Source organism: Falco rusticolus, chromosome 8 (genome assembly GCF_015220075.1).
Source record: "Falco rusticolus isolate bFalRus1 chromosome 8, bFalRus1.pri, whole genome shotgun sequence".
NCBI lineage: Eukaryota > Metazoa > Chordata > Aves > Falconiformes > Falconidae > Falco > Falco rusticolus.
In genome coordinates this window covers 2,826,159-2,841,229 of record NC_051194.1, presented here as the reverse complement: position 1 = coordinate 2,841,229, position 15,071 = coordinate 2,826,159, and the positions used below count along the sequence as shown (strand labels likewise).

Genomic DNA, 15,071 nt, shown 5'->3' with positions numbered 1-15,071 from the left:
AAGATCTTGAAGACACAAACCTGCGTGTGTATGCATTGCATGTATATATCTCCAGTACTGGCAATGTATATTTTTCAGCAGTAAATAGTGCTTACAGGTGTGACATTTCAGGCTGTAAAAGGTTATTTAATGAGGGAAAGGAAAAGTGTTGGGGGGGGGAAGTGATGTCAAGATGCTGGATGAGTAGCTTGTGACTTACTGCTCACCAGTTTACCCAATGGAAGTAAAAAAGCTTAGAGACGGAATATTTTTGTCAGGCTGTAGAGGGTCTGATTTTATTTTTATTTTGTTACAACACTTGCAAAGTGCAGCATTGCCTTTGAATGACGTGGTGTAGAAGCTTCCAGTTTCAGTTATACCAATCTCCAGTGCCCCATAATTAAAGTTTCCAGTTTGGGCTCCAGTCCTGATGAAACATCTAAACTTTTTCCTGCAGCAATAAAACTCAATGTCCAGCTGCCTGCAGGAGCTCACTGTTACTTGAAGGCAAACTGACTTTTTACGTGTAAATGTAGTAATTTACATTCCTGCAGCATATAAGCAACTTTTTATGAGTAGCAATATGATAGAGCTGTTCCGTTGTTGGTTTTGCTCTGTGTGTGTGATGGGTTTGGTTGGTCTGAACTAAAGTCAGGGCTTGTCATGAACCCAGCCTTCCGCTGGACTCTTTGGAAGTTTTGCTGAAGTAAGGAATAGAGTCTTATTTGGGAGTAAAAGAGGGGGGAAAAAAACAAAGTCTGTGAGCATTAGTCTGATGTGTAACATGTTTAGTGGCACGTAAAAGGTAGATGAGGTCTCTGTCTTTATGAATTAACAAGCAACCAGAGAATGCGTATTCTCCAATGTGGTAATAAACATCTTCATTTTCTTATCAAATCCTTGCTTTGAGATGAAGGCAGCCTCATAACCAGCCTTATGAAATTCCTGCTCGGTTATTGTACTGCCTGCACCAAGTTTTTGTCAGTTTTTCACTGGAATTCCAAATTTCTCAGGGGCAGACAGAAACCAATTTGAGAAGTCACAGTGTGTTCGTGGGTGCATGCAAATGCGCTTCCTCTCCCCATCTTTCTGGCTTTAATACAATATAACATCTCAGACCAGCCATCTTGGGTAAGCTTAATTAGTGTTGAAAAGTGGCTTGTTTTTGCAAGATGATCAGTTTTTAACCTAAGTAAATTACTTTCTTTGTGACTAATAAATTAAATAAATTATGCCTTTTGCCATGCAGTACAGCCGGGCTTGTAAATACTGTGAGCAGTGAGTTGGTAGTTGCACTTGATTACTTTTCCCATTTCTGTTTTTAACAATCCTTGTAAGGGTGGGGAGCTCAATCACTTTTAACAATGTGACCCAAAAAACCCAGTGGCAGACGTGTTTGATGCCACTGAGCTACATGCTGGTGTCCTTCCCGGCTCGGGTGCCTGCCCAAGGGATCAACTGGAGCAGGTGCCTTGATGCAGTTGAGGAAAGTCTCTTTCTGTGGTGCTGCTCTAAATTTATTAATAACCTGGATAAAGATAAGAGTGCTTTTGCAGTTAAAAACCTTCTTTCCTCTCCGTTTTTGTTGGCTCTGTTCTGTTTTGCATCCTGTTACAGTCCTTCCTGGATGGAGGGTCCATCTGTACAGTTAAGTGTGCTTGTGGGGTGCTTTAGTTCTTCAAAGGATTATGCAAATAGTAATTGAATTAAAGAGCTGCTATCAACATGATCAGATTCTGGCAAAGGCACCCCATGTTAAGACTCTGCTTGCAGACACACAAATTTCAGAGGATTGGGACTAGTAGAAGCACACCAGGATTCCCGAATAAGTGAATCTTTCCTTTCTGGCTGTTTGTAGGGGGTATCCTTCCTACCCCACTTCCTAACTGTAGTGTGATTAAACAGGAGCTCTTCATCTTGGAACGTGGAATAAACCAAACTGTGAACAAAATGACTGAGACATAAATGTAGACGGGCTTTCTGTGGTTTCTCCATAGTAACCAGGGTGGATATAGAAAAGCTGAAGTATTTTGTCTTTTTTTTTTTTTTTTATAAGCTGGTGCTTGACCAAATCCTTGATGTATCATCAAAAGACTTAAAATTTCCATTGCAAGAGAAATAGTCTTTGTCTTCAGTAATGTTGAGTTTATATTAAAAATCAAAATACCAAAACTACTTGAGGCTCCAGAAGGTTTTTTGCTCGCTGCCTGCAGTAGCTGGTGGGGCAGGGTGCAGCTGTGGCCTGCCCAGATGTGACCCGATGCATTAGATCGGAGCAGCCCGGTGTGAACAAGGAGGCAGAAATAACCTTCAGCGAGAGGCATGGTGTAGTACTCGGCTGGTGCTGGGTCGGAGAGATCAATTTTTAGCGATCAAGAAAGCACAGGAAGGGCTTTGCTGTAGTTGTGTCTGAATTACATTTATATAGACTACAACAGCTCCTGAATCTTGATCTTTTTTAAAAATATCTTTAGCATCAACAGCACTCCCCAAAACATGTCTTTTGAGGCACATTGTGATGGATAAGCCAAGTGCTTGTACAGGTGCAGGTCCTGCCACCGAGAGGAGGAGGAAGAGAATAGTGCTTGACCAGGGCTTCCTCAAGCCCTGATCCTTCACGCTGCTCTGGTCTACAGCAGGCACTGCAAATGCAGTTGGCCTTGGCAGTCAGGTCTCTTGGAGATCACAAAATTTGCATTCCTGAGGACATTTTGCAGAAATTCTGGAACAATTAGTAAAGTAAATAAAGAATAGTCAGATACTCCTTCCAGGGACTGTACTTTTTGCACTGTTCAGAGATGCTTTGACCTTCTAGTTTATTACAAGTCAAGAAAAGTCAATATTTCTTAGCTTGCCAAGTTGGAAGAATTTTAATGAGTTATTGAATCAAATAGTTAATCCTCCAATAACAGATTTTTTTTCCCCTTTCAGATTTACCCTGATAAAAACAAAGGCTTTACAGGGACCAAGAAAAATGGGGTTTTGTAGGAACTTTTCCTTGTCTTTATGCACATGCTTTAACCCCTTGATCACTAGTAGATGAAACGTAGCTTCAACGCTGGGGCATTTCATATTGGCATAAAATACTGGGCAGGTAGGGGCTATATCAATGTTAGTGAGGAATTTAGCATGATAAAAAAGAATTGATAGATTGAAGTAGCTAGTGCTGATGCTCCTCACATCCTCCATTGCATGTGATGGGGGTGTGTCTCTGGATGAGATCTGGTGTGCTCTCTTAGGCAGAACTGTTCTGCTACTTGAAAAATCTTTGACGGGAAGAGCCCTGGATGCATTTTGGGGGATGGCGTGAAGCTACAGTTGCTGCAGGATTTGTCCTGTTGGATGCTGGAGTACATCTGGAACAGTGCTTCCACTTGAGCTTCCTCTGAAAGCTTGTGCAAACCAAAACCTCACCAAGAGCCAAACCTACATGTGGTAAATGTAGACAACAGGGATTTGCTTCAAAACTGTCCTGCTGGTCCAGACTGAGCCATGGCGTGGGTGCAGCCGGTGGCTGCTGCTGTTGGAAGGCTGCGCAAGGCTGGCAGTGGGTTGTGCACTATGAAATGTTTATTCCTGCTTTAATTATGCCTTTTGCAGCATCCCTTTGTAATTCTCAACTTTGTGTACTCCAATTAGCATAGAATAATCTAATTTCCTGAAACTCTCTTCATTGAGTATAATGGTAATTATTGCTCTGAGTAGTGGCTTGTTCGCAAGTACCCTGTCCTGTATGAATTATATAAATGTTCTGTTGTAAGCCTTTAAGTGAGGAAACTTGAGAAGCAGAAAATGTTATAATACGTGGGCAACTCCCTTAGCCTTTTAATAGTATAAAAAAGCAGATAGTTCCGAATACTATATCCAATGAGTTCTGAAAAGTAGTAGAAAGTTATTTTTCATTATATGTTGTTGTTCAGAGTGTAGGGACAGATACTGGTGGTTGCTTTTACAGCAAGAAGCATCCTGTAATATTCCCCTGACTTCAGTGATGGTCGTTCTTGGGGGTTATTTTTTTCAAAAGCTCTCAGCAATTGCCTGTCTGAGCTTTCATTGAAACCTGTGTGAATTTTGGCCTTGGGGATGTTCTGCTGGCTCGTGGAGCGGAGGGTGGTCTCTGAATACAGATGCTGATGCAGAAGCCGAAGTGCTGTCATTTAGGGTGCTTGGCTGCCCAAAAGGAAAGCTCCTTGTGAGTTTTGTGGCTGAAAGAGTGTAGGTTTTCAGAATTACTTTCACGGCCAAAATTTGGCCACTGAAATGCTCCCACTGGATTTATTTTAGGGTCTAGTTTTGCTAAGGGCTAAAAGAACAAACAGCCCATGTCTATCACTTTTCAGTAAAGCGTTTTTAGCACGTGCTTACTGTTGTGATGAGGGAGAGGCTGGGGAGCACCGAGGTGAAGATACTCTTCAAACTGCTGCTGTCCAAAGGAGTGTGCTTTTCACCTTGCAAACCTTGTCGCTCCTCCTCCTGTAATGATTGTGCTGCTACACCAGATGAGTACAGTCTGTTAGGCAAATGTTGCTCACTGACGTTTTCTGCTCTTCCCAGTGCTTTATGGGCAGGATGGCCTGCATGCATCGTGTGAGAAGAAGTACTGTGGCCGGGGGAGTAAGTGTGTGGTGAACAAGGACACCAATCAGCCCGAGTGCAAATGCGTGGAAGACTGCAAGTCCAGCTACATGCCTGTGTGTGGATCTGATGGCAAATTTTATGAAAATCATTGTCAACTGCATCGAGCCTCTTGTCTGCAGAGGAAGAAAATCTACATTATCCACAGCAAGGACTGTTTTTTCAAAGGTAGGGCATCATTAAAAATAAATACTTCTGTAGAACTTTCATCACTCATCTTACCGTAATCCTGATAAATGGCCAAATGGTATGTTTTATTTCCAAGAGATAAATTTTTCAAGGATGGTTTATTCTAGGACACTGTAGAACATAAAACCATGTTTTATGCAGCTATTAAACCCCTGAATGTCATCACCACCCAAAATGTAATCAAAACAGGAACTGGTAAATAATTAACATCCCTGTATGCATTGTCTGCACTGTAGTTGTGCTGCTCAGTACTTTCAACCGCCAGTGTAATAACTTTTAACAATCAAATTCATTTGGAAAGGCTTTGAACAAGACAAAGACTGTAAGAAAAAGTATATGGTATTAACAAAAAGTTTGTTGCAAAACTGAGAAACAAAAACCTACTTAGGCAAATGACGTGGGCAAAGAAAAGGAACTGTTTAGATGAAGTAAGAGGAGCAGGGAGTGGACTGCTGGAACCAAATTTTAAATAATTTTAAAGACAGTTCAGGTCACTAGTGGGGTGTGTACACCTTCATCTGTTTTACTGGTTCAGTAGCAAATTGCATTATCATCCTTCTAACACGTCACCAAAGGGATGGAGTCCTGTGTCTTTTACATTAATATTTTGTGTGCCATGTACCATCCTGTCACAAATCAAGTAAGGATGCAGTAGCAGGAGTGTGTGATAAAATGCCAGGGAGTGGAATAAGTTGTAAATTATTTTACTTCTAATGAGAGATCTTACAAAGGCCTCACTAGACTCTATCTTGAGAACTTATTGTCAGATATGACTCCATATAACTATAGAAGGATTTGAGTGGGTTGTTGCAAATATATCCAGTGCCATTTATGTGACCAAATATGAAAATAATTCCTTTATCTTCAGCTCATGGGACACTTGAGCCCCTGAGGAGCTTGGCTATATACAGAGCTATCCATCACAGGTTCTCGTTTACTAACATGATGCTAGAAGAGCCTATTTAAGAAACAGGAGCCCATTCAAAGAGTATTATTAATATATCCTCGTGATACCCTTTGCAGATAGAAGAACATTACTGTCCTCCTGCCTTGGAGGAGGCCTGGAGACCAAGACCAGCCCAAAATTTCCAGAGCTACCTGGGCACTGCTTTGCACAGCATTGCGAAATCTTACTTATTTTGAAGTCTGGCAGCAGATGGGAGAGAGGAGGTGGTTGGAAGGCAGACTTGGTGAATGCCAGCTGAGCTGGGTTAATTTGTCACCTAGGTTTACCAAAGCAGGTCATTAGGTCTAGGACCAATGGACCATGTATGAATTAATCATGGGAAGGGTCGCCTGAAGGCATATTTGGAGGGACAGCACCTGAGCAGGTCAAGGTGAAGAGGGATTTTTGCTTCTCACTGTAAAAAGGAGCATCTAAAAAGGATATTTGTGCCTTGCTCCTAGTGCTGGTGTTTCTGCCTTTGGGTATTGAGTCAGATCAGGGTGCAGATCTGGCTGGAAACTGCTTCCATCCCTGAATAAGATGCAGTTGGGACTGCAGCATGAGAAAACTCCCAAAGAAAGAGAAAATCTTCAGTTCTACAGGTGCTCAGCAGCCCCCTGACCCCCACTCGATGGAGGGGGATTTCTCCCCCTGACTCCCCACGAAGTGTTTTCAGGTTTTTCATTCTTGTAGTCGAGCCCACCTTTTTTACAATGATGTTTCTGGCCAGGTTTTATGCATCCCTTATCGCATATAGTGTTAAAGAAAATGAGTTCTCATTGCAGTAATCAGTGCCTCTGCAATGGCTGTATTATACCTAATGATACAATGTCACGCTTGAATACTTTCCTGAACACACCATGAAATGATGTCAGAAAGTAGTATTTTGGTGTCCCAGTTTAGAGTAACCCTTAAACTCTTGCCATGGAGCACTGCTTAGATCTGCTTTTCAGCAGAATAACAGCTTTGTGGAAGAGAAGAAAGAACAACTCACTTCTCTTCCTGCATAAATAAAAAAGTACTTTACACCTCTGTACACGGAGATAAAACATTGGAGAAAACCCCTTATCTAAGAGTGGGACTCCTTAGGAATATTTGGCTTCAGCCCTTGTTTCTGCCATTGCGGTTCCTGAGTAACCTTCTGTGTACCTGTTTATTTCTTTACTTTAGCCTCCTGTTTGTAAATCAAGGGCGATAGTGTTTTCTTTTAAATAGAAAATTGTAGCAAGCAATTAAGCTACAGTTTACAAGCCCCCTTATAAATGTACATAAAGCATAAGACTTCATGACTGGAGAAAAATCGTAAAGGTGCAAAATATTATTTCAGCTGGATATTAGGTGCACATCTGTCAGTAGGTACATACTTTCTATTTGTTTCTATCAAGTAGATAGTTTAATTATTTGAGTACAGTTAGGCTGATGAGTGGGCTGCTTCTTGGCTTTTGTCCTAGTTGATGTGTTCAATTGAGACTTAAGACCCTCTGTAGAGCTGAGGGACACTGCAGATTGCATCTGTGTGCTCTGCCAGTTTACCCAGTTATCAGTGAGAAACTGGATGGCCTTAAAGTATGACAGAGATCAATAGTCTTGATTCCGCTTCAGCTGAGCTAGGTCTATCCACAGTAAACTGATAACAAAGTAACCGCGAAGATCTTGTTTTCTTTAGTGTATTTTGGGAAATGATTTTTTTGGGTCTCCTAACATATTCATCACATGTAAAGTGCTTTGTAAACACTGTCGTATAGCAAATACTTGTGTGTGACTAGAAGCATTGCTTAATTTGTGCTACCTCACTAGCATTTCATTCTCTACTAGCATTAGGAAGAGCAGAAGAGAGTGTGGCTCTGGGCAGGTGACTGATTTCTCCTTTGCCCAGCCTAGAATGAAATGGCTGCTTGAAACCTTGAGAGTCCAAGAAGTTAAAAAAAAATAATAATAAATGTGGACGTTCAGATTCCCCCATGACATTACATGAAATTAATCCAGATTGCTCTCAAAGAGACGTGTAAAATCACTGAAACCTGCTGGGTGAGGGTGAGCCATGCAGAGACATAGGTGCTCTGCTGTCGGCAAACATGGTCCGTGCATCAGCATTGGTCGTTCGAAAGATTTCACGGAGGGTGTCAGTCCTTGGTGTGCAGACTTTGGGCTGAGTTGGCCACCGCACCGGAGGCTTGGGCTGGTGAATGGACGTGACATCTGAGGTGGGTGCGTGTGGAAATGTGGGTGAAGCAATGAATGGTCCCAGCAAAAGAGATTTCCCCAGGCTTTGTCCTGCACCCGCTGGTGCAGCATAGTTTCCCAGTGATGCCATGCACAAAAATACAAATGCCATCCCTTTTTCTCAGTTGACAAAGCAGATGGTAATTAGGTGGAAAACTTCACTTGAGAGTTTGGAGCCCATAGGGAAATACCGTAAAGCAGAAGTCCTACATGCAGCGGTCTCAGGAGAAATGTCACTCTTGCTCGTAGCTGTTCAGAATCTTCTTGATCTGGTTGTCTTCACTGGTATGAAACATAGTTTGGTTTTCCCTTAAGGAAAATGATCTATTTAAGATTTTGCTACTGTGTGGCTGGTGGGTTTTGTTTGTTTTTTTTTTATATATATATATTTTCACTGTTTTGTGACCTTCCATAGTCCATTTGATTTGGTGTTGGTGATTTTGACTGGGTAATGAAATACATAAAGATAAAATGCTTTGCTCTTTGCTGAAGAGGAGAGGAAAGAAGTTAGTCTTCCCCAAAAGCGCTCCAATACCCATGAAACCAGAAAGATATCTGTGCTCATAATGACAATTGTCCCACAGATGTCCAAAATGAGCAGTTGGCCTGGAAACGTTCCTATTTGAATAAATGCCTTGGATAATGCAGCTATATCATTTTAGCGCAGTGATTTGGACTATTCTTGCTTTCCCATAGCAATAGTCCGTTTTTTTAACTTCTATTCATTTTTCTTTCCTTTTGATTTTTTTATACCACTTGGTCTCTTCACTCATTTCTCTCAATATTTGAGAGCCAAGGAAAGCTGCACATACACTACTCGATACAGGTTTTCTTCCCTTACCATCCTTCCTTTCTCCAGAAAACATTTGAGCAATGCATTTCTCTAGCAGTGTGCATACATCAGAGAAATTATTTCTGTTAGAGCTGTGCTTGTCCATTTTCAGAATTTAGGAGTAATTTCCCCCTTCTTTCTGTCCCTTCCTCCTCTTTCTGGCAAGATCAGCAATCCTAAAGTGCCCCTGTTGGAGGAGAGCAGCCGTGTCGCTTGCCAGGCTCATGTCCCTGTTTTCTCTGGTTGTGACTCCTCCCTTTATCCAGGCGTATTGGATTTTTTAATAAAAAAACCTCCGCTTTTCTTGTCGGGCTGTATAGTGGCTTTGTATTGCAACTGGTCAGATTTAGTTTGTGCTCTGGCATGAATTCAATCCAACTTAGTTGACCAATTCTTGAACTTTCCATTATGTAAATGTACTGTACCTGTGCCAATTACTTTATTCTTTTCTCATCTCTCTCTCTCTCTCTTTTTTTTTTTTTTCCTCCATTCAGTCCAACTTCTACTAAAGCTCTAGTTTATGACATCTGGACAGAATTTTATGTGGAGACATGGGCACTATAAAAGCACGTTCACGTCGGTATTCCAGTCCCATTTTCCTCCTTCCTCCTGTCTCTCCTGAAATGTCAGTAGCAATTTTTTCAGTAACTTGGTCTCAATGCTTAAAATATTTTTTCTTTTAAACAAATACACCGCAGTAATTTTCAGTCTCATACAAGGTCAATTCTTGCCTTTAATAACCATATTTTTGTACAGATTCTGTACAGAATTTGGAAAGAAATACCTGTGGAAAACACCTGCCTTTCTCCTCTGTTACACACATGGTCACACTGCTGTGTTCGAGCCTTTCACTGCTGCTGGCCACAGCGTTTCATGCCAGGAACTTTGTCTTCCAAAGCGTGGGTGCTGCTGTGCTGGGTTGTGCGTGCGTGTACGCATACACGTGCAAGTGTGTATGCACACTGGAAGAGTGAGAATAATTTTTTCTCTCATGACATTTGGGCTGGAGTCCCACTCCGATGGGGACAGGCAGGGAGAGTTGGGGTGGTTCAGCTGGAGAGGAGAAGGCTCCGGGGAGACCTTACAGCAGCTTCCAGTGCCTAAAGGGGCTGGCAAGCAAGCCGGGGAGGGGCTTTTTACAAGGGCATGTAGTGATGGGACAGGGGAGGATGGCTGTAAGCTGAAAGAGGGGAGGTTTAGACGAGATGTTAGGAAGAAATCCTTCCCTGTGAGGGCGGCGAGGCGCTGGCACGGGCTGCCCAGAGCAGCTGTGGGTGCCCCATCCCTGGCAGTGCCCGAGGCCAGGCTGGACGGGGCTGGGGGCAGCCTGGGCTGGTGGCCGGTGTCCCTGCCCGTGGCAGGGGGTGGGACTGGGTGGTCTTCAAGGTCCTTTCCAACCCAAGCCGTTCTATGAATCTGTGGCATTTACATGTGTGTAGCATAGGGAGTGGAGCCTGGTTCTGCATGGGATGAGAATGAGAAACAAAGGGAAAAGCTGAAATGAGAAGTTCAGCCTGAATGTAAGGAGATGGTTTTCCCATGAGGACAGCTGAGTGGTGGGGCAGGCTGCCCAGGTGCCACCTTCATCTCTGGGGGCTTTCAGGATGTGGCTGGAAACAGCCCTGAGTGACCCGGTGTGACCCTGCACTAGATGTGTCCATGGGGAGACCTCTTCCAGCGTGTATCACCCCAGGGTCACTCGAGTTCATGGCCTTAAATGGCATCTTTCATTTTCAACTTGTTTATCTTTCCTCCAGTTCCAAAAAGTTTCTTTCTAATGATGGAAAATTATCATTTTCCTCCATGTCGACAGAAAGTTTGCTGTGCTTGAACGTAAATAAAATTACAACTGGAAAAAAACTGTAAGTAGGCTAATAACTCATGCAACGTATCGCTGCAGTAATCTTGAGTAGCTATGAATTCAGCCTCAGGTGGTGGTGGTTTGTTTCCCTTTATTTGTTGTCCATGTGCTTAGTTTGGTGCTTTGTTACTTCCAGAAGTAATTTGTTTCTAGAGAACAGCATTTCAAAACATCTCTGAGAAGGTGTTGAATGTTTTGCTCATTTAGTGCCTGCAAAACAGGCAAACCCACTCTGTCGGCTGGTTTGCAGACTGCAAAGAAATCTGCTCCATTTAACACACTCTATCTTTCCAGCTGGAAAAAAAATCTGAGTGTGAACTAATGGCAGATTTCCCAGCTGGCAATTAATATTTGCCGATTTTAACTTTGCAACACTGCTGACAGGCTGCTTCCGTGGCAGCGAGATGGATTCAGAGCTGTTGGGAGGCATGCAATTAATCCCTCTGGGGAGGAGGCTGGGGTCTTTGACATGTAGGTCTGGCCTATAATGATCATTTTGCTGTCCAATGTAAATATATTAGGAATGTCAAATGTTATAAAGAGAGATAAGTGCTATATATAATGGAGGTATGTGTTTGCTCTCAGTAGAGCTGATACAGTTCTCATATACTGAATGCTTCAGGACTCTGAATGCCAAAGGGATTCCCTTACTATTCCCGTGCTTGCCTTTTCAGCTCCCTCCACTGAGTCTTTTGGGGGGGAGGGATCAATTTTACCTGGCTTTTCAGGCTGAATCCTCTTAAATGTGATTGACAGCTTAACTCCTTATAAACAGATTGCATCAACCTTTGGGGTAAATTATGGAAATTCCATTGATTTATGTGAGGATGCAAACATGAGACAGTCTGCTGCTAGCTTTGGTAATAGGAATTTTGTAAGAGTATGTGCATGGTCTTTAAGAACGTTTTCCATTTTAAAAGACCTTTGTTCACATTATGAAATTGATGGAAGGGAATCTTGGTCTCATAAGAGCAGCAGTGAAACTCTCCCTGATATAGTTGAGCTTTTATTGGAAATTAATGCCAATAACAAGAGAGCATGGAAAGTTTAAGTGTACGAAAAAGAGTCAAAATTAGAAAGGGTTCAAAGGAAGTCCTACAAAAAAGTCCCCAAAGAAGAAATGCCTGTAAAATTAAAAAAAAAAAAAAAAAGAGTCGTGGAGACCTAATTCATATTAGTAATAAGAAGCCTTTTCTGGGAGCCTCATGGCCATAATGGTAATCCTGCATGTTCACAGGCAGGTGGGACTGGAGCACTGCAATGGACATTAAATTTGACATAGTCAATCAAAGGTGAATTATGTCCACTGTAACGCCTTGCAGTGGTGCTGTTACCTGCTTCTGCTTCGCCAAAAACAAATCTCTGTGTCCCTGATACTGCAGCTCTGCATAGACTGGTGACACATTTCAGACATGGTCAGTAAAGCTGAAATGGGGGAAAACGTACTGTGGATGAAGCTAGTGGAAAAAGTGGTGTTATCTAAAGTGATCCCTATCCAGCATTCCTGGTGGTTTTATAGCTCCAATTTGAGGCAATGGCTGTTCGGGGAGTGCAGGAGTAACTGTAATGTGGCCTTTTGTTTTTAATGTGAAATTGTGTAAAGTTTGTTTTTTACAGTGATCGTGACTGAGGCCCCCATGAACAGTTTTTATTTGGTGACTGTTATCTGTTTCATCTTATTTAAGGACCAGTCTATTAATCTTCTCCAGTTGCTGGTCTTGATGTGCATGGCCATAGTATCTCTCGTAAAACCAAATGGCTTTGTATTATGTATCAAATAGCGAACAAAAAAAATTAAAGAATATTTCAGCAGTAGTATTAACATCTTATAAAAATCAGAATTGTTCTTTCAAATGTCTTTCCCTCTTATAATTCAGAGTGTGCTGGTTGAGCTGCATTCACCAGAGCCTAGAGTTAATGAGATATGCAGCCTGTCTGCCTTGCTGGAGGACCACGCCAGCATCAAGCACTGTTTGGGAGTTCCTGCTCTGCGTGAACATAAAGGAGGGTATGATAGGTGGTTAAGAAAGAGGTTTAAAGATGTTTACACATTGAAATAGAAAAGCTCAGCCCAAAACTCCATGGCTTGGAGGAAGACAGTCGTAGCATGAGATGGTCTCAGTTTAAAGCAGCAAGAGTTGCAGCTTGATATTGTTGAGGGCAGAGAAATGAGATCCAGCTCGTTGTTCTTGAGGGTGGCATCTGCTCAGGCGGCTCAAAGCCTGGCACTGGTAAACCTTCAGGGCAGTCATTTCAGGAGAGCTGAGGGGTGATGATGAAGCTTCTTTTGTTGCATAGCCTTAGCAGTTGTGATGGGGAATGAAAGCAGGAGAGGACAGAGGGACTGAGAATCCAGTAAAGGATACGGGCAGGGACAGAGGGGGTGCCTTGCGTTTACTGGTCGGAGTTCCTATGCAAGCTTGTTGTACTGCCGCCTACAGCAGTCAGGGTGTCAGGGGATGGCTTTCTTTCATTTTTACCTGTTTTTATGTGCTGTTTTGCATCCAAGACATGTTTGTTGTGATTGGATGGCAGTCTGGACTCACTGCATCCACCTCTCTTCTCTGCACATCAGGGTGTATTTCTTGTACATGAATTTGTGAGCTTAAACCTTACTTAAATATTGAAGAGCCCTGTGTAGGAAACATTAAAGAAAACTTTTGCTTTTTCATTTCATTGAATTGAATACTTGCTCTCACTGTTCTATCAGCAATTTTCCAAACCACTCTAGGTGATGAATAAATTGGAGAAATGCCAGCAGAGTGGGCACAATATTATGAAGTCATGATTAAAAAGTAACACATTTACTGAGTCTCTGCATTTCTGAATTTCATAATTGTGAAAAAAGCTTGGATGCTCATAAGTTTGCCTGCTGTTTTTTCCCAAATGTTGTTAGTCTGGTAAAAGATACTGCCTTTCCTTGTAAAACCTGTGCGTGTTTGAGTTCTTAGACCATCATGGTTGCACCAACAGGACTACAACACCACCACTTTTATTCCCTCCCTCCCTTCCCCCCCCCCCCCCCCTTATGTCTTATTCTTTTTCAACTCTTCTGTTGCTTCTGCAGTAATTTGAAGGATTTCATCATGCATCAAATGTTATGAAAGTATAATTGTGTCAAGCTCTAAGTTTCAGAATGCAATTTCCTGAGGGGTGCTCGTGGGGAGAGGACTCTCCCTTGGGGCACACACACGGACAGTGTTTACATAGCAAAATGTCAGGCTACCACGCTGCTGGCAAAGCACTCGCTGCCGCCTGCAGTTTTCTATTGCCTCTGACTGGAGGCGCTGGTGAAAATGGGTGATCTGAGCGTACCTGAGTGTTGTGAAGGGTTGAACCTGATTCCGGATAATCTGTGGCTGCACTCAGCTTTGCATACAGACTTCTACTCAATATCCTAATGAAAGGATATTTAGATTAAAGTTTGATTTAGTTGTTTATGGGGCTTGTATCAAAAATGAATGGAATCAAACAACCTTATGGTTGGACTCGATGATCTTAAAGGTCTTTTCCAACCTAAATGATTCCATGAAGTGTCTACATCCATGGTTTTCCCAGTGTAAGGGCAGGATGACACATGGCATATTCTACCCAAGCAATCTCAAGTGAAGTAAAACGAATACTGCATCAAGATTTCCTATTGCTGTTTAATTTAAGTGTTTTCTGTGTTGGAAAACCTTCAAATTTCAGCGCTGAACTGCAGTAATTCAGCATTATTGGAATGTTCAAGTGCTTCTGCCTAGAAGAACATCAGGTGGAAACTCAGGATGCTGGTTCAAGAGAGGGGTAATTTATGTATGTGCAAAATGTCACCTATGGAGAATATATATTAAGGCTTCATTTCCTTGTGACCACAAAGAACAAAATATTTCTCTATGCTGGGAGGTTTATGTGAGAGGAAGAGGAGGGAGCCTGGACCTTGGAGCATGGAGTTACCACATCAGATGCACAGCATGGTTAATACCGTTGCATGTAAAGAGTATCCTATATTGTAATTTTTCTCGCAGATTGGGGTTTCTCCCCAGGGCTGGTTGCCTTTCCCAACAGCCACTGCAGTTCTGCAAGGAACCAAGTCCCAGTCTGGTATGAAATCGCTGCTGCAAAAAAGGCCAAGTGATTTGAGCAGATTTCCTGTGAGCCATTGTTAGACTGAAAATTTAAACCAGGAATGTCATCTTTTCCTCTGATTAAAAAATGCTGGGAATGTTTCCTAAAAATTTTGGTTCTTTCAGAATTAGGTGTGTTGGCCAGTTGGTGGCCACAGGAATCGGGAGCTGAGCTCTTTAATGCTCTTGTGACACTTGCCTTCATTTCTCTAAATAAGTAAATTGTGTTCAGAGAAAATTACTGTCTTAATTAAGGGCCACACATGTCACCTTTTGAGAGGATAATGTGCAGTTGGTGCC

The 15,071-nt window shown here is 42.3% G+C and overlaps 1 protein-coding gene across 2 annotated transcripts in view; it reads left to right on the top strand.

Moving 5' to 3' along the window:
* The window catches only part of FSTL4 (follistatin like 4), a 236,378-nt gene that overhangs the window by 69,686 nt on the left and 151,621 nt on the right, over positions 1-15,071 (top strand). For both annotated transcript variants that reach the window (XM_037398594.1, XM_037398593.1), the window contains exon 4: positions 4,534-4,782. In XM_037398594.1, the coding sequence (XP_037254491.1) occupies positions 4,534-4,782 (249 nt within the window). The remainder of the gene's footprint in view (positions 1-4,533; positions 4,783-15,071) is intronic.